Consider the following 27,587-nt stretch of genomic DNA (forward strand, 5'->3'; position numbering starts at 1 on the left):
ATTATATGGAAATTCACATTATACCCCCAAATTGCCTTTACTTTTTTTTCTTTTTTTTTTTTTTTGCGGTACGCGGGCCTCTCAGCGTTGTGGCCTCTCCCGTTGCGCAGCACTGGCTCCGGATGCGCAGGCTCAGCGGCCATGGCTCACGGGCCCAGCCACACTGCAGCATGTGGGATCTTCCCGGATCCGGTCACGAACCCATGCGCCCTGCATCAGCAGGCAGACTCTCAACCACTGCGCCAACAGGAAAGCCCTTCTCCTTTATATTGATTAAAGCAACTGGGAAAAGTATGCAGTAAAAAAGTAGAGAACACATTCTGTCGCTGCAGTTCTCTTCAGAGTTTCTCCCGCGAGTTGCTCTCGCCAGTTGCTCTCGCGAGAATCTCTCGCCAGTTGCTCTCGCGAGTTTCTCTCTTCGCCTCTCCCCCACCTCTACGTCTTTCATCTTCCCTAACTCCAGTGCGGCTCCTCCGTTTGTCCACGCAGCGCTACGTCCTGTTCCTCATCCTCTTTCTATAAGTAGAGCGCTTGCTCTTGACCGTTAGTTTCTTTAGCGGTCGTCTGAAGAGACGCGGGAGGAAGACTTCTGAAGAAGAGGACAAAGTAAGGTAAGGAATTCGGCATTTTAGGGAGGAGAGAATAATTTATACCTCAGGAGAAAGAGTTGATACCTGTATCTTCTCCTGTTCCCAGAGGAAGCATGGTAATTCAGATTTTGATTTTTCTCTCAGGCTTTCTCTGTAAGATTTAAGAGCCGAGTAAGTTGTGTTTGTAGACATATGTCTGAATATACACTGTCTGCAGAAGTCTATCAGACATCCTCAAAAAAAACACCACAGAGACTCAGATACTCACAAAATCCCCAGACCCACACCAGGGGGGTGCATACTCAGCTCAGGGATCACATACCCACCTCAGGGGACTACAGACAGCTTCAGATACCCCAGGTAAGCTCAAGAGATCCCAAGCCACAATCAGAGAACACAAATGCAGCTGTAGTTACTGCAGATGCAAGTCAGGTGACCCAGAGTCAGTTTGGGGGCCAGTGATCTATGTTAACAGATCCCACACCCACCTTATGAGACCCCAATTCAGTTAAGGCATGCCCAGGCCACATCACAGGGGTCTTAGACCCTTATATGAAGACCCAGTCCCACCACAGTATACCCATACCCATAACAGGGAACCAAAACCTATTGGGCCCATTAAAAACCGCAGGTAAACCAGATATTCTCAGGATAGCCACACTTAGATCGAGGACCTCAAATTTCATGGTAGGTGGCTCCCAGCTCAAATTATGGATCTTCCATCCACATAAAGATGCACGAAAAACTAACACAGAAGATGACAAATCCACATAAGACATTTGGACTCAGCACAGGGACCCAATCAGCTCAGCTCAGTTATCTCCAAACAATACCTGAACATGTTCACTCTCAACACAAGGAAACCTAGGTCCACCCTAGGTGACACAGACCCTCCTCAGAGGTCCAGACTCAGCTCAGGAGATCTACACATTCCTGAGGGTAAGCAGACTCAGTTCAAGGAACAAGGGACAATACCATAGAAGACTAAGCTCAGGAGATGTCTGAATGTTTTGGTGATGGCATAGACAACAGAGAGGTTTCAGCAAACATGCAGAGAAGGTACTTCCAGCTACAACAGAATGGCCACAGGCAGGAAGCCAGAATCATGTTCAATGCCAGTCAATTATGAAGGAATACTCAGTGGAGTTTTGGAGTTCTCTGGTGATGATGTTGGTAGTTTCGATAAGATTGCCCACAGTCATAGTTATTTACTAAAGGAGAACATGGAAGATGCAGGAGTTTTGGTGACCTTTCTGAATGGCCTACACAGCACAAGCTCCAAGAGTAAAGGTTGCATGTTTGTCTTCGTAATAGTCAAATTTTTAATTGAACTCTCAATCTCTTACTCTTTTTTTAAGGCTTCTTGAGAACCTCGTGACCAAGAAAGGTCACATGCATGGTTGGGTGGAATTCTGCACCTAAGTTGTAGTTGTCACGTGTCTTTGTAGATTCATCAGGTTCCTAGAAAACTTAAATCAGAGGTAAAAATGTAGTTAACGTGAGGAAAGAAGATAATCTAGTTAAAGATTTGATAGGGACTAATTAGCTAGATAACAGATACCAGCTCATCTGGCAGAAAGATACTAATATGCAAAGCTGTCATAAATATGTCTCATTAGGAGTTACCTAGAGTTCATGAAAATGGTTGTCAGATGGGTTTATACTTCAGAGTTCATATGACCCTTTTGATGAAAGTACTGTCCCATCCATTTTGGAAGAGGAAAGTCCCCAAGTTTTTGATGGCAGGACACAGTTCCAAGTAAAGGTTAAATTGTATTTAGGACCTTCTCAGTATACTGTATTAAAAGAACAAGGTAAAGAATATGTACTTTGACCTCCCATAATAATAGTGTAAGTATTTGTATTGGTGGCAAATTAGTATAATTTAAAATACCTAGATCTTTGAAACAGCTGTTGGTTATGTTACAGTGGAAATATGCATTGCTTTTTCTAAAAAGTATTGAAGTCTACAGAGAAAATCTAAAGTTCCCCCTCACTAAGTGTGAACACAAAGGATGCCCTTAAACCTGAGACAGTATAGCAATTTGGGGAAAACTGCAGGTTTCCAAAGGAAAGTGGGTAGATAAAATCAATCAGAAGTAGGACTGTGAGGTTTAGCTCTGAATGATGGGAAGGAATACTATACATCTGGGGCTCCTTGAAGGGACAGAGTAATTCTTACGGGGGAAACAGCTCATGTAAGGAAGAAGATAAAGAGGGGTAATACACCAAGGGGGGAAGGGAGGGAGAGGGATAAATTGGGAGATTGGGATTGACATATACACACTACTATATAGAAAACAGAGACTAAGGACATACTGTATAGCACAGGGAACTCTACTCAGTGCTCTGTAATGACCTATGTGGGAAAAGAATCTAAAAAAGAGGGGAGACATATGTATATATAAGTGATTCACTTTGCTGTGCAGTAGAAACTAACACAACATTGTAAATCAACTCTACTCCTATGAAAAATTAATTTAAAACTAGGTAATACAACGTGAGGCTTATTATGGAGAGCTACAGTTGTAATAGGATCAGTTATACGGATAGCAAAAGTGATGGTGGAGTGGACAGAGATGAAAGATCAGCAAAGAAAGACAGTTAAAATGGTGAGGGTAGAAAGATAAGGAATTCCTGGAAGCTGGGGACCTTGTTCCAGTGTCTTGGGTAGAAGCTGACTAACTCCTGATGTCACCTGCTTGGTGCCATGTTCTTGGGGAACAAGAACTATCTATCAAGAACTATCTGTCTCATGGTGCTGTCCACTCCTGGGCAATAGAGAGAGAACACCTCCGTTTAAGGCCTCAGTTAGGGTGGAGTTCTACTCAAGGGTAACATTTACACTTTTTCATTTGAGACACAAATCCTGGGCTGGAACCCCTCCGGTTTGGGCAGCACTGTTGGTCAGGATGATAAAGATCAAAAGGCTCTCAACACTTTATCTGCGTCATAGCACCAGAAAACTGAAAACCAAATTAAGACCTAGGTAAGGAAAGAGTTTATTCACAAAGACGATTGAATAGAAGAACACTTTGATTTCAGAATCTTCAAGTATTTCAACATCAAGTAGAAAAAGTATTTTTTAAGAGGAAAGGATGAGCAAGGGCAGCAGAAACCTAGTGGGACAGAAGCAGAGGGGTGAGCAGGAAGTAAAGTAGGGGTATTTTATTAGAAAATGTTTCCCCTGCCAGCTGATTCTCAGAATAAGCTGTTACGGAATATGTTCTGACCTTAGTATGTTAGTGATTCCCCAAAGTTGAGGGGCAGGTCAAAGTTTAGCACACTGTGAGGAGGAGCGAAGGCTGATTACAGTTTGGTCAAGCCAAGTCAGTAGATATGTAATGGACGATTGTGGGCCATCACATTACTAGAAATAGACCCACAAGGATATTAATAATTTCTTAAAAATCATTAAATATCAAGTATGTTCAAATTTCCATTTTTCTCATAAATGGCAAACTAAAAATGTTTTCAGTTTCACTGAAATAAAATGCAAATAAGAGTTGAACTTTGCAATTGGTTCAAATGTTTTTAATTGTTTTCTAAAACAGTTTTCCCCTTCAATTCTTTATTTTTTTCAATTTATTATAAATCCATATTGATTATCCCATATAGTCTCCTATAGTCTGAATTTTGCTTCTTGAATCTATCCATGCAGTCTTGAATCTATCCATGCAGATGCAACATATCCAACATGTTCCTCTACCCACAATATTGCCTAAAAATTCGATAGCAAAATGTATTGATTGCGCTTTGCCTTCTGTTTTATCGAGAACCCTTTAAAATTACCAGTTGTTCCTTTATTATTATGGACATGCTTTCTGATTATTACTTTTTTGTGTGTTCACTAAATCATTCCATTTACCATGGCTTTATAATCCTCTTTAATATCCAGAAAGGATGCCATTTGTTAGAATATGCTCTAAATTTCTGAATGTTAATTCTTCTAAATAAACTCTAAAAATCTAATTGAGAATGCAATAGGTATAATATGTATATACATGTGATATGTAAGTAAATATGTAATATACATACACAGATATATACATATATAAACATAAATACCTTAATACATATACACATATATATATGAGATAACCTTATAATTTTCATTCACATTATTTATATTATTTACATATTATTTAAGGTCATATGGAAATCATATTAGAACATCCATCTCCAGTTGCTCAAGTCATTTTTCAAGTATTTCAAAGAATTTTACTGTTTTCTTCTTCAAAAAGTGTTGCACATACCTGAGAAAAAAAGTTTTTAATCTGTACAATGAGGATAAGAATAGCAGTCAATAGGACTGTGGCAATAATCAAATGAGATAGTTAAATTCATAAGTAAATGAAGCACTTCCTATAGTAGCCAGCCCACAATATTTATTAGACATTTTTATTTGACCAGTTAGTCTGCAGTAGTTATTCCCAGAAAGGAAGTGGCCCTGTTTCTAATTCATTACCCTTTGTATTGTCATACATTTTGTGCATGCTATCTTTAGAGGTTATGTCTGTAAACAGTATTGACACACAACCTTTGTCATCTGAGTAATAGCATTTATTTATATTTATAATCAGTATACTAGCTTTTTTAGCAAAATTTCAGCTATCCCCTAGAATTGACTATAATTTACGTCTGGGGTTTCTACTTCTTCTTGAATAATTATTGGTAAACTGTCTTCTGTTAAATCATTTGTTATCCACCAAAGATTTCTACTAATTATTTTTCATATCTTTTTGTTAATAATTATTCTTCACTCCAATCGTGTGTGTGTTCTGCCATGTCTTCCTATGCTCTTTTAGGCTTATTATTAGTGCAAGTATACAATGATTATTTACTTTATACAAAATATGCAAAGGAACATAATTGAAAACAAACAGTTTCGGGGCTTGCCTGGTGGCACAGTGGTTGAGAGTCCGTCTGTCGATGCAGGGGACAAGGGGTCGTGTCCCAGTCCGGGAGGATCCCACATGCCGCGGAGCGGCTGGGCCCGTGAGCCATGGCAGTTGAGCCTGCGCGTCCGGAGCCTGTGCTTTGCAATGGGAGGGGCCGCAAACGTCAGAGGCCGGCGTACAGCAAAAAAAAAACAAAAAACAAAAAAAACTGTATCATGATTTTGACCAGTCTCTAAGAAAGGCAGGATTACAAATTAATCTCAGGCTCCCACTTAATATAAAACAATTACAGTATTTCCACCCTTTTGTTTTGAACCCTGAGTTATGTTTTTAGGCGTTGTGCTCAGTACATCATTTAACCTCACAATAACCCTATCTGATCATTCTTTATCATCTTGTTTCTGTAGACTGGGTAAATTTAAGAGTTTAGGTAGTTTCCCCAGTTTCATATAACTACTAAATTTTGAAGCTTAGATTACTTTTTGTCTGCCTTCCTTTGTATCATATTAAAGTACCATATGCATTTTATCTTGTAGACATTCACGTTTCTGTTTAAAATTATTTGAACAGTTCCACTAAAAAATAAAGTAGGTAGCATATTTGCATAGCAAGCAAAATGCTTCATGATCTGGTCCTCCCCATTTCTCATGTATCAAAAAGTCCCTGAACTCTCCCTACTGATTATATGGAAATTCACATTATTCCCCCAAATTGCCTTTTACTTTTTTTTTTTTTTTTTTTTTTTTTTTTTTTCGATACGCCGTCCTCACCCTCCTGGCCTCCCTTGTTGCGGAGCACACGCTCCGGACGCGCAGGTTCAGCGGCCATGGCTCACGGGCCCAGCCGCTCTGCAGCATGTGGGAACTTCCCGGACCGGAGCACGTACCCATGTGCCCTGTCTCACCAGGCGGACTCTCAAACACTGCGCCACCAGGAAAGCCCTTCTCCTTTATATTGATTAAATTAAAGCAACTGGGAAATGTATGCAGTAAAAAAGTAGAGAACACATTGTGTCGTTGCAGTTTTCTTCAGAGTTTCTCCCGCGAGTTGCTCTCGCCAGTTGCTCTCGCGAGAATCTCTCGCCAGTTGCTCTCTCGAGTTTCTCTCTTCGCCTCTCCCCCACCTCTACGTCTTTCATCTTCCCTAACTCCAGTGCGGCTCCTCCGTTTGTCCACGCAGCGCTACGTCCTGTTCCTCATCCTCTTTCTATAAGTAGAGCGCTTGCTCTTGACCGTTAGTTTCTTTAGCGGTCGTCTGAAGAGACGCGGGAGGAAGACTTCTGAAGAAGAGGACAAAGTAAGGTAAGGAATTCGGCATTTTAGGGAGGAGAGAATAATTTATACCTCAGGAGAAAGAGTTGATACCTGTATCTTCTCCTGTTCCCAGAGAAAGCATGGTAATTCAGATTTTGATTTTTCTCTCAGGCTTTCTCTGTAAGATTTAAGAGCCGAGTAAGTTGTGTTTGTAGACATATGTCTGAATATACACTGTCTCCAGAAGTCTATCAGTTGTTCTTGAACAGTACGTTTAAGTTTTGTTCTTCCAGATAATCAGTTCCCAAGGCAGCAGTGGAAAGCCAGTGAAGTTCCTGGATTTTGTCCGTGAATTGAGAGGGTGGGGAGAGGGGTGGAGATAGGTTTGAAATGCTGTGGGAGGGAATACCGAGTAGATAATTTACCTTTGATTAGCGGCATACCCTCTTTGCTGTTTAACTTGTTTACACCTGGGGGCGGACTGAGAACTTTACCTTTGATTAACGCGTACCCTCTTTGCTGTTTAAGTTTTTTTTTCCTCTCACTTGCGGGTAGTGGAGCGTACGCCAGGGCGCCATTTTGTTCCGCGTGCACTTTTTTTTCCTTACGGGTTTTCTTTGTGAAAGCAGAGGTACTGAACAATAGAGGCAAGATACCTAACTATTTTAACTTAAATGATTTAAAACCTGTAACTTTAGTTATCAGATGTCAAAATGTTGATTCACTTGACCAAAACCGTCAGATTTTAATTTTGCACATAAAGTATGTTACTCTCTTTGGACCAGTGTTTCTTAAAGTCTCTCAGTATAAGTAAAACAGTTTAAATTTCCCTCAGTAAAGGATGTAACTCCCTCCTTTGCTTTTATGACTTACCATTTTTGAAGTTTAAACAGTATTTGATGCATAATCAAGAAAAATGTGAGTAGATGGGAAAATTTTGAAAATAATGTTTAAGGTATTTTCTGCACAGTTCATAAAACTTATTAACTGTTAGATGTGTAGAATCCAGGAGCATTTTTTATTGCTTATTTTTTTGTTGTTTTTTGGAAATGAAGCGTTGAACCCTGCAGCTCAAAAGAATTTACAGTTGCCTTCTAATCTGATTTTTACATACAGGTTTTTGTAAGAGATCTATAAAAAATGGAGCATTTGTTATGCCAGTGCTTATTTTGCTTTGTGTTTCAAGTTTCCTCTCTTTTAAGTAAGAAATGGCAAATAATTTCACTGATATTGGGTACTTTACGTGAGTTTTAAACAGGTGTAATAGTTTGATACTTTTGGCTTATAATGTATTTTTTGCTATGAGTATAAAGATATATTTTTAATTACTTACAGAAAAATGGTGGAAGCAGATCAGCCTGGGAAACTGTTCATAGGAGGCCTCCATGCTGACACCAATGAAAATTCTCTGGAAGTGGTATTTGGGAAATATGGTCACATTATGGAAGGTAATTTTTAGAACCAATATATATATCTATTCAAAGCAAATGTGTATTAAACATACACCACTGGACAGCTAAGTTATAATGCTTTTTCTGTTTTTAACACATGAGCACTTTTTATTTAAGTTTCTACTTTTTATTAGGAAAGCACTGGGCAATGAGGGAAAGTGTACACCTTAGGGGCTCCTACTACTGAGAAGGGAAAAAAGCAGCGTTATTTTCTTCCCCCGACCTGTGCTTTGCAGCATGCAGGGTCTTAGTTACCTGACCAGGGATCAAGCCCACACCGGGTGGCATGCGGCATGTGGATCTTAGTTGCCTGAAGAGGGGTCAGACCCGTGTCCCCTGCATTGGGAAAGTGGAGTCTTATCCACTGGACCACCAGGGAAGTCCCAGGGCTTTTTAAATATACTGTGGTCATAGGACATGAAATGGGAAGAGATATGCTAATTGTAGAATGGTTGAAATTATTGACTCTATTTTTAAAATACTGGAAATGATATAAAATGGAAAGGGTTTTTTTGGTTTATGTGTTTTTGTTTTTTGTTTCAGTGTTAAGTAACTTTCAGGAGGTTGTTACTGTACTGTGTCCATAACATCAAATTGAGTTAAGGAGGCCTTATGAGAAATTGTCAAAGGATTGATTATTTTGAAAATATGAAAAGTTCAATTTTATGTGAAATTTTAAATTAAAAAGATTTATGTGTATTACAGTTATTTTGATGAAGGATCGGGTAACAAACAAGTCTAGAGGCTTTGCTTTTATTACTTTTGAGAATTCTGCAGATGCAAAGGATGCTGCCAAAGATATGAATGGAAAGGTAAGAGTCTTTTAATAATATTTTGTGTTCTCCATTTAATACTATTTCTAGATTGTTTCTCTTTTTTCTAATTTTTTAAACTAACATAATGCCATATAAGCCTTCACTCTCCTTTTTGTCACATAAGTGCTGGATTGTCTGGTTGGAAAGAGATTGAAATTAACATTAGCTTTAACAATATATTTTAAACCTGTTTTAGCATTCAAACATAAAAGTAAATAAGTTTTAGCCTGTAGAGCTCTCCCCAATATCCCATACTGTTTCTGTTTTTTTTTTTGCTGTACGCGGGCCTCTCACTGTTGTGGCCTCTCCCGTTACGTAGCACAGGCTCCGGACGTGCAGGCTCAGCATCCATGGCTCACGGGCCCAGCCGCTCCGCGGCATGTGGGATCCTCCCGGACCGGGGCACGAGCCCGTGTTCCCTGCATCGGCAGGCGGACTCTCAACCACTGTGCCACCATGGAAAACCCCCATACTGTTATTTTTAAGTCTCGGCGTTTTTTTTTGGTGGGGGAGCGGGTACGCGCGCCTCTCACTGTTGTGGCCTCTCCCGTTGTGGAGCACCGGCTCCGGACGTACAGGCTCAGTGGCTGTGGCTCACGGGCCTAGTCGCTCCATGGCATGTGGGATCTTCCCGGACCAGGGCACGAACCCGTGTTCCCTGCATCGGCAGGCGGACTCTCAACCACTGCGCCCCCAGGGAAGCCCAAAACTGTACTTTTAATTGCATATTTGCTCCAAGATTTTTTTTATATTGTAGGTAATATTTTTCCCATTTTATATTGCAGGTAATATCTTTTTATATTCATCATACTGTGAATTGTTAATTGTTAAAATTACCTCCAGTGCTTCTCAGTTCTCATAGTGTGGAACACATACATTAATTCCCTTTTTCTGTAGCTTGGTTTCTGGTGTGCTGCAGGCACTTGGCACATGTTGACCCTTTTACTTTACTTTCATATTTTAAGGTATGGTAGTACCTAAAAGTTGACTTTGACTCATGATTTTATTTTGGGTGCAGAGATAGAGTTGCGTTATGAAGAACAGTTGATGGTGATCCGCCACCCCCATTTTCTTTGTTTTCAAGCACAAGAACGCGTAGTCTGTGTAGACATTAGTCTTCACTTCTTTATTCAACAGATATTTTATTGGCAGGCATTGATTTAGCAATTGATTAATGGTTGTGGGTGAGACAAAATACCTATTTTCTTGGACACTTGTGTTCTAGGGTGAAAGATGAGAAGCATACAAGTAAAAATAAATGCAATTTCATATGGAAAAATATTAAGGGAAATAAAGTAAGTAATTTCATTAGAGCTTAAGGGGAGTGGTGGACACTATTTCTATACATATAGATCTAACAATGTTATATCCTGAATGTTGGGAGGGAGGCAGCCATTCATAAGTCTATGGGAAATATTTTGGACCCAGAAACAGAAAAGGAGGTCCTAAGGTGGGAACACATGGCTGTTGAGGCTGTTTGTATTGGGCCAGGGCCCATCCATATCCACCAGAAGTCTTAGTAGGAATTCAGCATTTAAAATTGTTTTCCAAAAATAACATGAAACAGCTAGAGTGTTTTATGTAGAGCAATTATATGATGATTTGCATTATGTTTTCAAAAATTACTTTGGCATCTATAGAAGGTTAATTTAGGAAGCTGTTGGAAGATTAAGAAATGTAAGCATTTCTGAAACATAAGAATATGAAGTAGTATTATAATAAGTTACTCTTTGGGGACATGTTTAAACAATTGAATAAGGCAAGAGATGTTAAGGACCAGATAAGTGCTCTATTTAAAAAAAAAACCAGGGAAATTATTAGAAGTAAATACAGAACAACAATCATGTTGGAAAATTTTCTTTCTCTTAATATTTAATAAATGCTAAAAATAATTAGAGTAGGAATAACCATTTTGAATAATGGATAATTCCATTATTCCAATGAATAATTTTATTTTTTAAATGACACGTATACTTTTATATACCCTTGGGACACTGAAAACTTTGAATGGTAGAAGTACAGAAATGAAGTGAGTTTAGTTATCCATTATAGAAAATAAAAGGGTATATTCTCTCATGATAAGTGAGAGGTATTAATCTTCTTTTAATACCAGAGGACATTTCAGGGAGCTGTAACTGCCAATACATACACTTTGTGTTGGATGACTTACTGAAAGACTGTTACTAATTAAATCTCATTTATTTGGCACGGTGAAGGACACAGTCATTTCAGAAGAAAATGTTTGCTTTGTGGAAAAAATACTGATCTTGAACTAGTGCAGTAGTAAATAAATTTGATGTAATGTTACTAATGTTATACTTAATCTTTTTAGTCTTTGGATGGAAAAGCAATTAAAGTAGAGCGAGCCAACAAACCATCTTTTGACAGCGGTGGTAAACAGAGACCACAACCTCCTGCAAGAAACAGGGGCCATCTGAGAAATCCGAGACATGGAAGAGGAGGAAATGGAAGAGGAGGAAATGGAAGAGGAGGAAATGGAAGAGGAGGAAATGGAAGAGGAGGAAATGGAAGAAGACGAAATGGAAGAAGACGAAATGGAAGAGGAGGAAATGGAAGAGGAGGAAATGGAAGAGCAAGAGAGCATCCCTCACGTGGAGGACACTTGGGTAATGTTTTAAAATACAAGGCTGCAGCCATAGGACCGAAAAATCGTTAAGTTTGACTGTATAGAAACATCTCAGTTTTTATTCCATCCTTTATGAGCAAAGTAGTCTGTAAGAATTATTAGATGATGAATTCCATTGATAGTCAGAAGTATTTCTAAGTTGTAAGGACTTATTGTAGTTATAAAATGACTTAACTAGATAATATGCAAAAAGTTAATCACCTTACAGGGAAATAGCATAAATTTTAAACTAAATTCAGTCTCTTTTACCATTATTACTAATTGCCTCTTTTCTTCAAGAAGTTTTCTACAGAGTTTACTACTATCGATCATACATTAGAATTTTTCACTTTAGGGCCAATAACTTTATATGAGTTTAAGTCAATGATTCATTAATAATCTATTAGAAATACATTGATTAATTTTATTCTGAGAGTAGACTTATTGCATCATAAAAATACTAGAGAATCTTGAAAACTACACCGCGGAAAATAAAAGTCACTCAGAATATCCACAATTCAGGGATAAACACTTCATATTTTAGGTTTCACCTTGCAGTATTTGTCTTAAGTGTATGTGTTCAGAAATCTAAGCAAATCTCCATTGTCATTTTGATATGAGGCTTTCCTCCCTGGGTCTGTTGTTTGCATTTGGGGGAAACTACCTTAGGGAAACAAATAGGGCTTTCGATTCTAAAAGGTGTCTTTGATTCAGGAAAAGAGTAAAAACCTCTGCTTCGGAAACATGTATGTTTTCTTTCTGTGTGTATTAGAGGAGAAAGTCGTTGAAAATATATTTTTTGAATTTTTTCAGAGAAGTTTTCTACTTAGTAAGAAAAGGAGGAAAAGCACTTTGTATTTCAAAAACTTCCATATATTTAACAACCTTTGCTTCACCTATTAACCATAACCAGTCTTCAGAAATAAAACATTTGGTTTCTTTTTGTGTTAATTAGATGTGTGAATTTTAGGAAATGTTGTTTGAAAGTTCAGTTAAAGGGTGTGCCCATTTTAAGATAACATAGTTTTGTTCTTTTCCCACTAACTTGATCTTGAGAAAAGTTTACCAGTTCGTATTCTGCCATGTGTAAGAATACTCATTTTTTCTTGCCTGTGGCACTACAGGGGAATTGGAATATATCTAAACATCTTTCTGGTTAGAAAGGTACAACATAAATTTTCAGTATTTAATGTGCATTTCTTAAATACTATTAAAATTGAACGCAACATAGCCCTTTTCACTGAAAAATCAACATTAAGAGTTGATCTGTGAATAACACAGGCTTGAACTGTGGGTCAACTTACAAGCAGATTTTTTTTCAATACATACATATTACATCACTACGTGATCCAAGGTTGGTTGAATCCATGGATGCAGAACTAGGGATACTGGGCCAACTGTAAAGTTATAAGCAGATATTCTCCTGCAAAGGGGGTTGTTTGTATGTATATACTTAACTGTTAGGTAATGCATTTTTTATTCATCTTTTTTATTTTTAATGTTTTGATCTATACCTAGGATGGAGCGGCTGGGCCCATGGGCCATGGCCGCTGAGCCTGCGCGTCCAAAGCCTGTGCTCTGCAACGGGAAAGGCCACAACCGTGAGAGGCCCGCGTACCGCAAAAAAAAAAAAAAGCTTCCTTGACACCAGAATTATATAACTAATAACTTATCATCTTCCTCCTAAACTGATCAAAAATTCAGGTTTACATTTAATTTATCCAGGTTTTTCTGTACTCTCTCTCTTTTCCCCAAACTGCTTTCATACCAGTGGTTCTTGAATTTCTTGCTAGATTTTCCAAACTGACTTTTACAGTAAGTCTTTGAACTGTACTAACTTACGTGTCATATGAGCAAACAATCTTACTGGTTTAGACAAATATGAAAGCTGAAGACTGGGGTAATTGTTTAGTGAAAATTTATAACAATAAGTGAAACTTGACCAATGAAAAACTGTTGATTCTAGTTAACTAAAAAGATTTCATTTAAACACAGGTTGTGGTGGATATACTCCTAGTCTCAATGCGAGTTCTTCCAGGGGACCCTTTCCAGTTAAAAGAGGACCATCTTCGAGAAGTGGAGGTCCTCCTCCTAAAAGATCTGCTCAAAGACCAAGCAGTAGTGGGATGGGAAGGCAAGGTAAATGCTATGTAATGCAGAGACAGTTGATTCTTATTAATGAAAGTGAGCTATTTTAAACAGAATGTTTAAGCAAAATGGAAAGTGAGAAGTATATGAACATGTTTACCAATCACTAATTTATTGATTGATTTGTGGTTGGGAAATAATCTTTTAGTTTCTAATTATACATGTAGTAGGTGATTAGCAGTGCAGTGGGGAAAACATTGCTTGTATGTCCATGTTTGCTATAGAATTCCTCTTAATTTAAGTTGTTGCTAACACTTTTTGGGTAGTAGGCTTCTTTACCACACAGTTTCAATATCAGAATTTTCATGAAAACTATGTCCTGTGAGAGAATGTTCTGGTCTGTAGAGTAGTTTAGCTATGTATATTGGCCACCTGGTTTTTTATTTAATTATTATAAACAATAACTGAAACTTGCCATATGAACTGTAGTTTGTGCTCTTAACTTTTTTAGCACTGTTTTCTGATCCTTAATATGGTACGGACTTGAAACAGTCATTTTCAAATTGCCATTTTATGTGTAGAATATTAATGAAGCCAAATGTAGCACGGTATTGACTTCAAAATACAACAGAAGCTAAGAAGCCTACCCTTTCCATTATTAGATGGTTAGCCTAGTGAACAAACAAGAGAAGAGAACAAACAACGTCCTAGTGACCTCTAGGAATTAGGAATAAGAATTAACACATGAAGAGAACATTATTTATGGGAGATAGTTTCATATTTTGGAAGTGGTACAGTGTTTTTCAAATGAGCCCTTTATTGCTAATAAACAATAGAAGTCACTATTGCTATCATCATAAAAGGTCAATAATTAAGGTTGTACACATAAAGGAGAGAGCCAACCACTTGGTGATTGAATATGTGACAGTAGTTACCAAAAATTAATTATTTGCTCAAATTTTGAGAAGTTTTCCCTACTGCTGGTAATTGAAAGGGTATGTGAAATGTATAGGGAACGGGACATGTACCGAAAATAAAATGTTCAGTGGTATCATTTAAAGGGAAACAAAAATGTGCATAAATGGAATTTTAGAAGGAGTAGTTTTTTAAAATGATTTTGGAGAGAGGAAGGATATCAGACTTTTGAATTTTTCTTCGAAACATTACTGTCAATTTTGAGATACTTAAACACAAGCATTTTTAAATTAAAGGCTCAGTGTCACGTGGAAGACAAAATTATGGAGCTTCTCCTCACAGAGAGCCAGTCTCTTTTCGGAGAGTTGGCTATATGTCACGAAGAGATGGTGGTTATGCTACTAAAGATAGGTAAGAAAAAACACAGTATATGAATTAAGCCATGGTTAATTTTGTTGTTCTTGCTGAAATTTACCTAACACGAAATTGAACATTTAAAAGTGAACAATTCAGTAACATTTAGTACACTTAACAGTGTTATGCAACCACCAGCTCTGTTCAGTTCCAAAACATTTCATTACCCCAAAATAAAATTAATAAGCAGTCACTCCCATTTTCTCCCGCCTTGTCCCTGGTAGGTGCCCATCTGTGTCCTTATCTATGAATTTATCTAATCCTGAATATATCATACTAATGGAATCAAACACTATGTGACCTTTATTATCCAGCTTTCCCTTAGCATAAATGTTTTCAAGGATCATTCATGCTGTAGCATGAATCACTACTTCTGATCTTTTTTTTTTTTTTGGCTGACTAAATATTCCATTTAATGTGTGGTTAACATGGTTTGTTTATCCATCTGTGTGGGTTATTCCCATCATAGTGCTGTCATGAATACTCCTGTACAAGCATTTGGGTACCTGTATTCAATTCTTTTTGAGTGTATATATACTTAGGAATGGAATTCCTGGGACATATAGTAATTCTTTAATTTTTTAAGGAACTGCTAATCTTTTCCACAGAGCCTGTACTATTTTACATTTCTGCCACGCACATACATGATTTGTTTCTCTGCATCTGCACCAGCACTTGATATATTCTGTTTGTTTTTTTTAAATTATAGCCAGTCTGATAGGTGCAAAGTAGATATTTCATTTTGGTTTTGAATTGCATTTCCATAATAAATACGTTGAGCAGCTTTTCATGTCCTTGTTGGTTATTGTGTATCTTCCTTGAACAAAAGTATATTCAAGTCCTTTGCCCGTTTAAAATTTTTTGTCTTTCTGTTGTGTGAATTCTTTATATATTCTGGATATTATAAGTTGCATTTAAAATTTTATCTGCTTTATTTAACTTATTCAAGCAGAGCTTATCCAAGCTCCCGAGACAGCAAGGATTATACTCCACCACGTAGAGTCAATGCATACCGTTATTATGGACATTCAAGTTCTTGGAATGATCATCCCTCTGGAGAACATAGGTAATATAAAGTTTTGTGTTTTTATCAAATAAAAACATTCTTTTAAATTATGTGATCGTGACACGTAATTTAAATCTATGCCATTCTTTTAAATTTAGTGATCGTGATGGCTGTGGTGGAAGTCGTGATAGAGATTATTCTGAATATCGAAGTGGAAGGTCTTACAGGGATTCATATGGGAGTTACGGTAAGAGTCCAGTTACAACCTGTAAATCATAGAATTAGACTTAACCAGATCGTTGTTTACTCTAATTTTACTTCAATTCCTCAAAGGTAAAACTATGTTTAGCATGGCCTTTTTGATAAATTAAAGACCTTTGAATTATTTTCTTAATAGCTCACTTAAAATGCAGTGAAGGGTAAATTGACAGTCTCATCTTTTTTTCTCATTACAGAAAAACTATTTTAACATTTTTCTTTTTTTTTTTTGCGGTACGCGCGCCTCTCACCGTTGTGGCCTCTCCCGCTGCGGAGCACAGGCTCCGGACGTGCAGGCCCAGTGGCCGTGGCCCACGGTCCCATCCGCTCCGCGGCATGTGGGATCCTCCCAGGCCGGGGCACGAACCCGTGTCCCCTGCATCGGCAGGCGGACTCTCAACCACTGCACCACCAGGGAAGCCCCTATTTTAACATTTTCAAATAATCAGTAGAGTGCTGTTAAAAGTATGAAGCATAGGAACATTATGAAGGTCAGAATTTCAGTCCATTTTCAGAAAATAACATTTACTTTAAAATAAACTACTGAGGCTGAAAAATATTGCTCACTCTTTTAAATAAATGTGAAAGCCCTTCACTGTTGCTACATAGTTTATATTTTCAGAGACAGATAAAGCTTATCTTTTCAAATATTTAGCACTTTAAGTCATGTTATATGATACCAGAAAAATTTGTAAGGTCTAAATTTAGTTTATGAATCATTAACTTCACAGGTGACTCCCGTGGTGCACCAGCAGCACAAAGGGCCCCTGTGACTTACGGTGGAAGCAGTCGCTATGATAGCAATACAACAGATGGATATGGAGGAGGTCCGGAAGGTTACTCAAGCAGCCGAAGTAATACTTATTCAAGTGGTCGTGAGCGTGGAAGACAAGAACAACCAGGGTTTCCACCCTCTGTGAATGGGGGCTACCTTGCTCCTCGTGACTCATACAGTAGCTCAGGTTGTGGGGCTTCCAGGGGAGGTTATGCGGGAAGCCAATATGAATGAGAGGGCCAAAGCAGATATTAAAAATAACACTCAGTTATGTACCAAATGTTCTTTACAAAGGAAAAGTTTAAGTTGTTTTCTTTAATTGATGCTTGATTACTACTAAAACAAAAATGTTGGTTTGGGGGGAAGAGGCATATATTAACTTTCCCTTTATGAATATTCAGAGAAAATGACAACATGGAATTATTCAAAGTACTTTCATAGTTGTTAATGTTAGTTGAAAAGTAGAAGTTGTGTTTAAAATGTAATGCTCAGAATTTTCAGAGTAAAAAAATTTCATGAAATATTTCTTGTTAATTATACTGCTGAGTTAAACAAGCATAAAACTTTTGTTTGGAGGATGAATTGTGCTGTTTGCCTAAACTTTTCCTTTGTGTCTTTGAACATGAATGTATTCAAAATTAAGCAATGTGTTATTTCTCCATCGCAAGCTGTGACTGTTTTCCAGTTAGGCTAAACAAATTACATGTTCCTTTTTGAAAGCTTAAACATATAAAAGGTTTGAGAAGTCTCCAAAAAGGCTGAAAAACAATGTTTACATTATTACTGACATTCTATGTGCCTTTATCCTTTTAAAGCAAGAGTATAGGGCTTCCCTGGTGGCGCAGTGGTTGAGATTCTGCCTGCTAAAGCAGGGAACACGGGTTCGAGCCCTGGTCTGGGAGGATCCCACGTGCCACGGGGCAGCTAGGCCCGTGAGCCACAACTACTGAGCCTGCGCGTCTGGAGCCTGTGCTCCGCAACCAAAAGAGGCCGCGATAGTGAGAGCCCCGCACACCGCGATGAAGAGTGGCCCCCGCTTGTCACAGCTAGAGAAAGCCCTCGCACAGAAACGAAGACCCAACACAGCCATAAATAAATTAATTAATAAATAAACTCCTACCCCCAACATCTCCTTTAAAAAAAAAAAGCAATAGTATAAATGAAAGGAAAATTTACACATGTGAATGTAATGAGTTTAAGAAATCTTGAGGTTAAGTATCTATTTTCTGATCCATATTCAAGTGGCAGATGACCAACGTGGGAATAATGATAATAAAACCAATTTTCCACTAAATGTAAATGGAACCAGTTAACTTTTCTGAGTATATATCTTAGTGAAAGTTAGTACCCCTGGATTGTAAAACATTGGGAAACGTTTTAAGTACTACTGTTTTTAACTTTATTTTGGCGTGCCTGTGCCATTGGAGCCAGGAGTTCCCGCTCCAAAATCAGGAAATCAGAATCCGGTTTCCCTCGGGACCTTTAACCACTGGGAGCTCTCAGAAAATGTACAAGGAAATGCATGGTGGCCGAAGTTGCTGGATACTTTTCTTCCAGGGGACAGAGAGCCCGAAGCTCTGTGGCATGAGAGGGTAGTGTCCGGCAAACCCAGCTCTTTGCTAGACTTGAATTCCTTTGCTCAAGAGCAGAAAAGCCACGCAGTGAAGAGCTCCGTCTGAGTGTCTGTCTGTCTCCCCTCTGTCTTTGTGTGTGTGTGTGTGTGTGTGTGTGTGTGTGTGTGTGTGTGCGCGCGCGCGCGCGTTCTTGTTTCTGTATGTATCCGCTCCCTCCCTCTGTGGCCCACTCTCCTGGGATCCCCTCTGGATACTTAAACTCTCCGAGAAATTCTACCTTGCCTGGCACCAAAAGACCTCTCCTCGTCTGTGATTGGCACCACGGGTTCTCGGACTTTGTGTGACCACACTTTTGCATAGTGCCTTTCAAACGCTTGAGTGGCAGGCAAAAATTGCCTTTCTGCTAGCCAATATAAGGTGACAAGTGTCCCTCCGGGAACGGACATTGACACATGGCACGAGACGAAGTTGACTCGGCCATCCTGTCTTTTGAGAGACCGAGAGAGGAACGACACGCTTTGGTGGCACTGGGGAACGCCAGAAACTTTATTTGGACACGTGCGCACACACTGAGGTGCTGAGGACTGCACCAAGTCAAGGGCCATCACGCACGCATGCATGCCTTCACCACTGCCAACCCGAGGATGTGAATTTTGCCGACCCTAAGGATGCCCTGTGAAAGTGGTTCTGCTCTCGTCCACCTTCCAAATGAGATCACATCCCAGCCCAGCCCTTCGCCCCAGTCTTGTGGGACAGGGGAGCAGGGGTAGAATCCAGCTAAGCCATCACGGCCATACTCCTGAGCCACAAGGGTTGTCAGAACATTAGAGTGATGTCTTAAACCAGCAAAATCAGTGTGAGGCAGTCGGTTATGCCTCGGTGTGGGTCGGTGTGCCAAACCTTATGAAACAAAGGCCAGGTGTTTCTCAAGGGCCTACACAGGGGTGGGGGGAAAGGTTGCTCGTGCACTGGAGAAGGAGATAAAGGTGGCTGTAGCTGAGATGGGAGTGGGGCTGGAGGGGTGGAGGGTGGGTCTTTCCTCTTTGGGCCTGGGCATCGGGCCCTTTATGATTCTCATTTACTTTGCATCTTCCCTGTTCTTCCACAGGTGCTTTCTTCCTCCCTCTAGTCTCAGCTCCTGGTCGAGGGTGCTGGCGTGTGACGCCACTTGCACTTTGCTCCACGGGTGGGATCTCTGGGCTGGATTCCCTGGCCTGGGGGCTTCAACTGGCCCACGGTTTACGTACGTTCTATGAGCTCTTTAAGCTTTTCCACGTCCCCGCGTCCATCCCAACGTCCACGCATGCATGACAGTAGTCGTGCCTATTCCTGACCACGCACGTGCATCACGTGCCCCCCCACTACCCCCCACACACACACGCCACACACGGGCAGGTACCTATGCAGAACTCTACACGTACGTGTTTCCACGAGAAAGGATTTTGGTCAGCGCCCCCTTGTTTACTGTTCCAGTTATTTTCTGTCCCCGCCTCCCCTCTGTGGATCTAGCCCATGTGCACATTTAGCTCCACGGGTTGTTCTTGGAACGATTGCCCTGCCTACGGGACGGTGTGGTTGAAAGTGGGCGCAGTGGGAGCTGAGTCACGTGCACCTGTGTTCTGTTTCCTCCCGGTTGCCTTGGACAGGGTGACCGTAGGGAGCACGCAGGCTCGATTCCGTTCCCCGTGCCCCTGTCTGTGGCACCATACAGGAAGACAAGGTGCTAGGGGCCCAGCCGACTTGGGACACGCTTTCCTCTTCCTGGAGCTCTCAGGTTGGTTCGCGTGTCCCCGGGCCGTCTGCTTAGAGAGGTGCTCCAGGGCTCCCTTTGCTCTGTAGGTGTTTGCCCTCAGCTGGTTTCTCTTTCCCCCTCAGGCAGCTGTGGGAGGCCACTGGGAACCAGTTTGTGACTACGTGTGTGCTACAATGTCCTGAAGGTGGACGCAGCACTTGGGTGAAGAAATTAGGCTCTGAAGGTGAGGCTGAAAAGATGAGGTGGGCTCCCTTCCCGTCTGCCCTGCTGTTTACTGCTAAACATGCACAGAGCCCCCACCCTGATGGCCACCCTGGGAATCTTGCCTGCCCCGGGGACCAGCGTCAACCCGTCCCTGGTGCAGAAAGCAGCACCCTCTTCATTCGCCGGGAGGCCCTCTGCCCACTCGGGGCCTCACTGACTTCGTCAAGGACAAGGCTACCTTTCCGTTCCTCTCGGTAGCTCTGTGTTGGCCGAGCCTACTGCTCGGCTGTAGGTCCGCTGACCCCCTGGTAACGGGTTGGCCAGGTGACACCGAAGAGCCTGACCTAGAAACCAGGGGCCCTGCCAGTGTCACCTGGGGCAGACCTCCTTCAGGTTCTGTGTGATACACAGAGAGAATGTGCCCCCAGCGGCACCGGGCAGAGACGTGCCAGGAGAGAAGGGCATAGGGACCGGAGGATGTGATCGCTTTAGACAGGCAGCGAGGCGGGATATCTGACAGAGGGGCTCCTGGCCGCAGTCAGAGAAAGAGACACGAGCTCATGCGCGGAAATGGCAGGGCCCCCAACACGGGCAGGGCCGAGCTTAGAAGCTGCCTCGCACGGGACAAGGACACCAAGACCCTGGCCGACTTCAACACAGAAACCGTCTTCACAGAGATGGAGCCTGCGTGCTCCCTCCTGAGTGGATGAGGGAGATCCCCGCTGGACAAGAAGTCATACGTCTCAGGGCCCCGATAACCCGATATGCCAAGGGACGACGCGGTGAGGGACAGCATGGAGGACGTGGGCCCTCCACCTTGAACAACAGCTACAGGGGAAGCCCCGCGTGCCGTGCCCCAGCGGGGCTGACAGGTTTCCACCCTCAAAGTCGAAGCTTTGTTCCCCAGGGTGAATCTCAGTGAGGCGCATCCACTGGGTTGGACCACGAGGCCCCGGCGGTGGGCACCCGGGGCCACAGCGGGCAGTGTAAGCCTTCCTTCCCCACCGGGGGGTGGCCTGACCATTTCTGCCACATCGTGCCTGGGCAGGCGGGCCGCACCTGAACCCAGCCATGGCGCCTTACGCGTGGGTGGCCCAGGTCAAGCTGTGGGAGGACGCTGTCCAACCTTCCCTCTAGCCTTTCATCCTTGCCAGGCCCCTCCCAGCAGCGCTGACCAGGGCAAGAGGGCTCCAGGGACTTGGGCCCGGCTGAGGGTCGGAGGTCCCCCGCTGCCCTGTGTCCCACGTGCAGCCGCAGGGCCACTGCACGTAGTTTCCCTTTGCCTCCACGGTAGGGAACCCTAGGCACCGGAGTGTGGGAGCCACGAGGGAGGCTCCCTTCCAGCTTAAGGATCACGGAGCTGAGGAGGGACAGAGTCCCTGTCTGTCTGTGTGTCTGTCTCTCTGCCTGCGGGGACAGCAGCCGGAGCGGGGCAGGCCTTCCTCTCTAGGCCACGGCTGTGTGCCACCCTAGAAGTGTACACCACGGCCCTCAGGGCTTCAGATCCCCAAGGCTGATGCACGGCAGGGCGCAGCCAGTGCAGCTGGGAGGCGAGGACGAGGATTCCTGAAGCTGCCCTGGTGCTGCAACCCTCCTCGGTCTTGAAACAGCTGCGGGGGCAGTGGGCACCCACGTGGTCTCAGGAGTCCAAACAAGCAAAGGAAGGTCAGCGTGGCCGGTACCACAGGGACAGAGGTGCTCCCCTTGGAACCAAAGTGCAGGCAACGGGGAGGGAGCGCGGGGGACCGCGCTCCACTCTCCCAAGCCCAGCTGCCACAGGAGTCGGTCCCGGACCTCGTGCATTGGGCCAGAGGTGTGCCTGGAAAGCAGCTGTCCGCTCAGGAAGGAGCACTCCCGGTGCCCGCCATCCCTTCCCCTCACCTGCCCCGGGCCACCCCCCATGCCCCACCCCAAAACGGATCCCTGGGCCTCCCGGCCCGAGGTCTGTCTGCTCCAGGGCTTTCTCTTTCCCGAGGCCTGGCGCACAGTAAGCTGAGAGGAGCCTGCCACGTAGCGGGGTCCAGGCCTGCCGAAGGGATGTGCGGATGGAGGCTCCCAGAGGACGAGAACTGCTCACCGGACGGTTTCTTGAGGAGAAGCGTGCTCCTCTTGGGCATTAGTTCCGCTAAGCGTCCCGCCCCCTCCGCTCCCTAGGGCAGGCTCGGATAGAGGATTTTAGCCTCTGTGTAGCAGAGACTGAGTAACAGTTACGAGCTGCCCCTCGGATCGCCGGGGTGGGAAGCAAGGCAGGCGGCACACCTGCGGTTTGGGAAGGCAGGTGGGTGCCCTTCAGCCGCTTCCCCTCAGCCCTCAGCCCTCACCTTTGCCCCTCTGCCTGTTGCATGCAGGGATGAGAGCCCAGGAAAAGGAAGGGATTCACGGGCGGCCTTTTGCTCACGAGGGAACGGGGCTTCTCTCTGGCAGTTCCTCTCTTCCCCAGTCAGCAGAGCCTGGAAGCCAGCAAGCCGTCTGCTGCGCCCGCAGGCATTGCTCTCTGTCACTGTCCCAGGGTCCCTGCATGCAAACAGCCCGGCCGCCTTCCTTGTCTGCTCGCTCGCTCGCCCGCACGCACACACTCACCCACGCCGCCACCGGGGCACACAGCGACACGTCACACCGGCGTCTGCCTCACGCGTCCTTGGAACGCTGCCCCGCGGGGCGGGCTGCTAGTGCCCGCAAGGATCCCACGCTCCCACCCTGTGTGCTCAACGGTCAGCCTGAGCTTAAGGAGTCACCTGCCTCGCGTCGTGCCAGTGTGCGCCAGACGTCCTGGACGGAGGCTGCTGGCTCAGGCACGGGCCCTAGGCGGCACCAGGCCATTAGGCCCCTGCAGGCCAGGGCCCTTCCCTGTCTCCTTGCCCTGCCTGCGGAGCAAGTCTCCAGTTCAGCAGGCTCTCTTTCTTTGCCTCCTCCTCCTTCCAGTCCCTGCCCTGTGAGGAAGGCCCTGGGCCTCTCCGGAATCCCTCCCACATCGTCCTGCCCTCCCCACGTCCTCCACTTCCCCAGGCCCGCCATCTCGCCCACAGACAGGGAGGTCCGCAGGCACAGGCTAAGAAGGCCCACACCACTTGATTCACTCGTGAATACTCCACGAACCCCCGTACCTATACACACACACCAAGACAGGAGCACTTGTGAGCGTGTTTATGTCTCTCTGGGCGTCATTCCCGGCACGTGGGGCCCCGCTCTCTGGAACCTTCATTGGCCATCCTTTCCTCGTTTCTCCCGTGGGCACCCGAACCGCGTAGGTAGACACCTCCACCCGTCTCCCACATCTGTAGACGCCTCCTGACTCTGGTGCTCTTTGGCCAACCTCTGAGGCTCCCCCGGCGCCTTCATCTCTGGGTCTGGAGTGCGCCCGACCCACAGACACGTACACACACACAGGAGCACAGGGACGGGAACACAAACGGGGCACAAGGCGTCTCAGCAGGGGACACTGGCTGTGTCCAGCAATATGAGACATGGCGTTGGTGGGCGGTAGGCCCGGCCCTTTTGTGGTCCCTTGCCATTTCCTGCCCCAGGTCCTCAATATTGTCCCCAGCTAGCCTTGGGCCGTTTCCGGGACTGTCTGTGTGGTGGTGCTGGGAGGCTCAGGGATGGACGTGAAAATTCAAAGAAGACTCGGAAAGTCAGCAAAGAGGCGGGAGGAGACTCGGAATGAAGCTCCTCGGCATCTGTAGGCCTTTGCCAGGAGGGAGGGGCCAGAGGGAGGGGCCCAGGTGATCCCCAGCTGAGGGCAGGCTGAAGCCAGGGACTGATGATTCACACACAGGTGCCTGCTTAAGGAGGTGCTTGCCTCTTTCATAGACACCTGGGGCACTCACCCTGAAAGTTTAGCTGGTTAGAGTCCTGCTACCCCGTGTGCCCTACAGTCCTCCCGGCTCCATTCTCACCCTCTCACCCGCCGCCAAGGCCGGGATGACCTGAAACCCAGCTCCGCCCACAGTGTGCTCTCAGCCTGAGCTTTCCCATTTGGGAAAAGGGAGAGCCCCAGTGTACCCAGACCACACTCATTTCAGCGCCCAACCCCTGGGCTCCTTAACCACCTGTCCTCGTCTCAGTTACCTGTCCCCGTGGGGCCTTCCTCCCTCGGGTAGTAGCGCAGAGGATTGGGCCACAGGTCCTCGCCGATGATCTGGTAGGGGAAAGGGGCCAGGTCGGGACAGGGCAGGCCAGGCCCACGTCCCTCCCCCCAAGCAGCCGGGGGACTCCAGCGTCACCACCGCTGAGGGGGACCAGAGGCACCCCACCTCAGCAATCTTGTTAGACCCTGGGCAGTTGTGGTCAGACAACCAGGTGAGGAAGTGAAGGCCGGTGGGGTCCTGCCTGTGGCTGGGAGCTCCCCGTTCATAATCCCAGAACCAATAGATGCGAGTGGAACGAGACGCCCTGTATCCTGGAGGAAGACAGGGGAGACAGGAAAGGATCACAGTCACGGTGGCCCAGCATCCACGCCCTTCCCCCAGCCTCCCCTCACCCCGCAGCCCCGCGGGAGCCCCTCCTACCAGCGATGCTAAGGTGATACTCCTTAAGGATCACGTCATTCCAGAAGTAGGGGTTGGGTCGAAAGAAAAACTTCAACTTGCAGTGGTGCCTCGGATGGCCCAGTTCCTTCACCTGCCACGCCCAAGAGGAGGAGAAGGGCAGGAGCTCTTCTAGGGGTCCTGAGCTTGCCTGCTTGGCAGCCACAAACCATTTCCCCTTCCCTTCTCCTGCTGCTTACACCCAACCCTTAAGGACAACCCCGCCCCCTCCCTACCGGCCACCTGCCTCCACCCACGACGCCCCAGTCTCTCCAGACTGACCTCCAAATTGATCATGTAGCTAAGCAGGTCTTCGTCTTGGTCACTGATCACGGCCGAAATCTGGGGGTGGTTCATAATCTGCTTTAGGTCAAGGAGGCTTCACATGCCACACCTCAGGGAAGGAAGAGCTACAAGCCGCAGAACCAGTCCCCAGACCCGCCAGAGGAAGAGACTGCAGCAGCAGATCTGCCAGATCCGTAAGCGCTAACGCCCATCCAGCCCTCAAAGACGTCCTCGGCCCCTGCCCTGCCATCAGACGTGCTCTTGCCTGTGGCTGCCTTGGGGTCCAGTGCACCCACCCGGGGAGGGCCTGTTTCCTGAACGAACCTGATCTCTACCTGACCTGTGTGTGCTGGGTGCCGGCATGTCACTCCGTAAGCAGTCTAGATGTGCTGTCGCTGCCTCATGCCTTCTCTTACGCCGTGTGTGCATCGGCTTGTGGGTGTTTGTGTGAGTGCCTGTATGTGTGTGTGTGTGTGCGCGTGTGTGCGTGAGTACGTGCGCGTGTGTGTGTGTTCAAAGACGAAGCCTTGGGCCTTTGCCCCGTTTCCTGTCTTCAGAAGGGCCTGCGTGGGTGTGTCTGGAGCTCTGCAGGACTCACAGGGTCCACGGGGAGGTCAGGGGCGTGCCTGCGCCTGTGTGTCTTCCACAGACTCGAGTGTGCTGGTGAAAGGCCTGTGGAGGTAAGGATTCTTGCCGGCCCAAGAGCGTGTCCGGGGTCCTGGTGTCCGGCCAAGGACAGCTGCCCCTTACAACTTCACCCTGTGTGCAGGCAGGACCTTGTGCTTTTGCACTGAGGCAGCTGGAAAAACTACACGGGCTCTGACTGACCAGGACGGGTATTGGGACTCCGCTTGTCTCCTGCCAGTTCCCCGGGATAATGCACACTTCCAGTAACTGCTCTGTGCGAGGGGTGCTCGGGGCTATTCCCAATTGTGACCTTGCCACGGGCTCTTCCCTCCACCTTGGGGAAGTACTGCTGTGCACGCTGCAGGCCAAGACCATTCACCCAAAGTTTTCGCTCAGACACCTACAGCTGTGGCCTCCCTCTGTTCCTGCTGCCTCTTTGGAGCCACTCATGCCCTCCTGTACCCACATTCCTCAGTGCTCTTGGCCTGCACCTGCGCCCACCGCTCCCCCTCCCCCACCCCACCCTCACCCCCGCCGCTCCTACTCCTGCTCCTCCTTCACCGCAGCCAACCCCAAGGGGCCTCTGTAAGGATACGGCTCTGGTCCAGAAGCCAGGGATGCCCTGAATGATGGCGCTTCTGCCATCCAAGTGAGACTCCCGCCGCTGACAGATCCTGCGCTTGAGCCGAGTGTAGGTCCTGCTGGCTTGGGTATTCAGAGTGCTTAGCTCTAACTGCAGGGCCTGCAGCGCCTGCAGCGCCTGCAGCGGGGACCCGGTGATCGTGGGTCGAGGCCCTGGCTCTTCCTGCCCCTGCTCCTGGGGCTCCTCCTCCGGCTCTTCCGCCACCACCTGCTTCCGCTCTTCCTGCTCTTCCTGCTGCTGCTCCTCCGCCACCACCTCCACCTCTTCCATCATGTCCTCCACAGGCAGCCAAAACACCTCCCCGATACGCGCCACCTCTCCCTCCAACAGGGCCGGGCATTGCTGCACCACCTCCCCGCTAAAGATGGCGGCCTCCTCGCCCCCACCATCAACTAGTGCCAGCACCCTACCCACCTCCCGCACCACACCTGGGGACCCGCGGGCCCCTGCTTCCTGAGGACCCCCTCCCACACCTAGGACGACCCCGGGTCCCGCCTCACTGCCCATGCGGACCTGGCTCTGAGCTGGGGCAGCGGCGAAGGGGCGGCAGCTGGAAGCTCAGCACGAGGGCCGCACAGCACGCAGGCCTAGCGACTGGAATCACGCTTCAATGCGGACTGAACCGTTCCCTGGAGCCTCTGTGGTGAAGAGCACTGAAACGCATGCGCAGGAGCATTGGCCGCCAGGCATGCGTGTCCAGGTGGCAGGAAGGAGTTCCAAGCCACGCCCAGGCCGCTCGGCCCCATCACGACCAATCAGGGCGAGGACAGTGGGCGTCACCCTCGGCTGCCTCGCCCCTCGCCCTGTGGAAACAGGCCGGCCTCTGGGATTGCCGGGTCCCCCCAAACACCCGTTCCCCCCGCCCGGCTTAACAGCCCAGGTT

At 45.6% G+C, this 27,587-nt stretch overlaps 2 protein-coding genes across 2 annotated transcripts; one reads left to right on the forward strand and one right to left on the reverse strand.

Moving 5' to 3' along the window:
• Positions 1-8,083: 8,083 nt before the first annotated feature.
• Positions 8,084-20,601, forward strand: LOC309817703 (RNA-binding motif protein, Y chromosome, family 1 member B-like; the record flags this gene model as incomplete). The annotated part of the gene is made up of 7 exons (XM_082646968.1): positions 8,084-8,192; positions 8,901-9,007; positions 11,343-11,403; positions 13,632-13,775; positions 16,003-16,119; positions 16,218-16,306; positions 20,542-20,601. The coding sequence occupies 7 exons, from the start codon at positions 8,084-8,086 to the stop codon at positions 20,599-20,601; spliced, it is 687 nt and encodes a 228-aa protein (XP_082503094.1).
• Positions 20,602-23,335: 2,734 nt separating this feature from the next.
• On the reverse strand, positions 23,336-27,211 carry LOC309817705 (testis-specific Y-encoded protein 1-like; the record flags this gene model as incomplete). Its single annotated transcript, XM_082646970.1, has 6 exons — positions 23,336-23,424; positions 24,692-24,761; positions 24,877-25,022; positions 25,132-25,243; positions 25,432-25,491; positions 26,657-27,211. The coding sequence occupies 6 exons, from the start codon at positions 27,209-27,211 to the stop codon at positions 23,336-23,338; spliced, it is 1,032 nt and encodes a 343-aa protein (XP_082503096.1).
• Positions 27,212-27,587: the final 376 nt, after the last annotated feature.

This window comes from Grampus griseus (assembly GCF_964374135.1).
Source record: "Grampus griseus genome assembly, chromosome: Y".
NCBI lineage: Eukaryota > Metazoa > Chordata > Mammalia > Artiodactyla > Delphinidae > Grampus > Grampus griseus.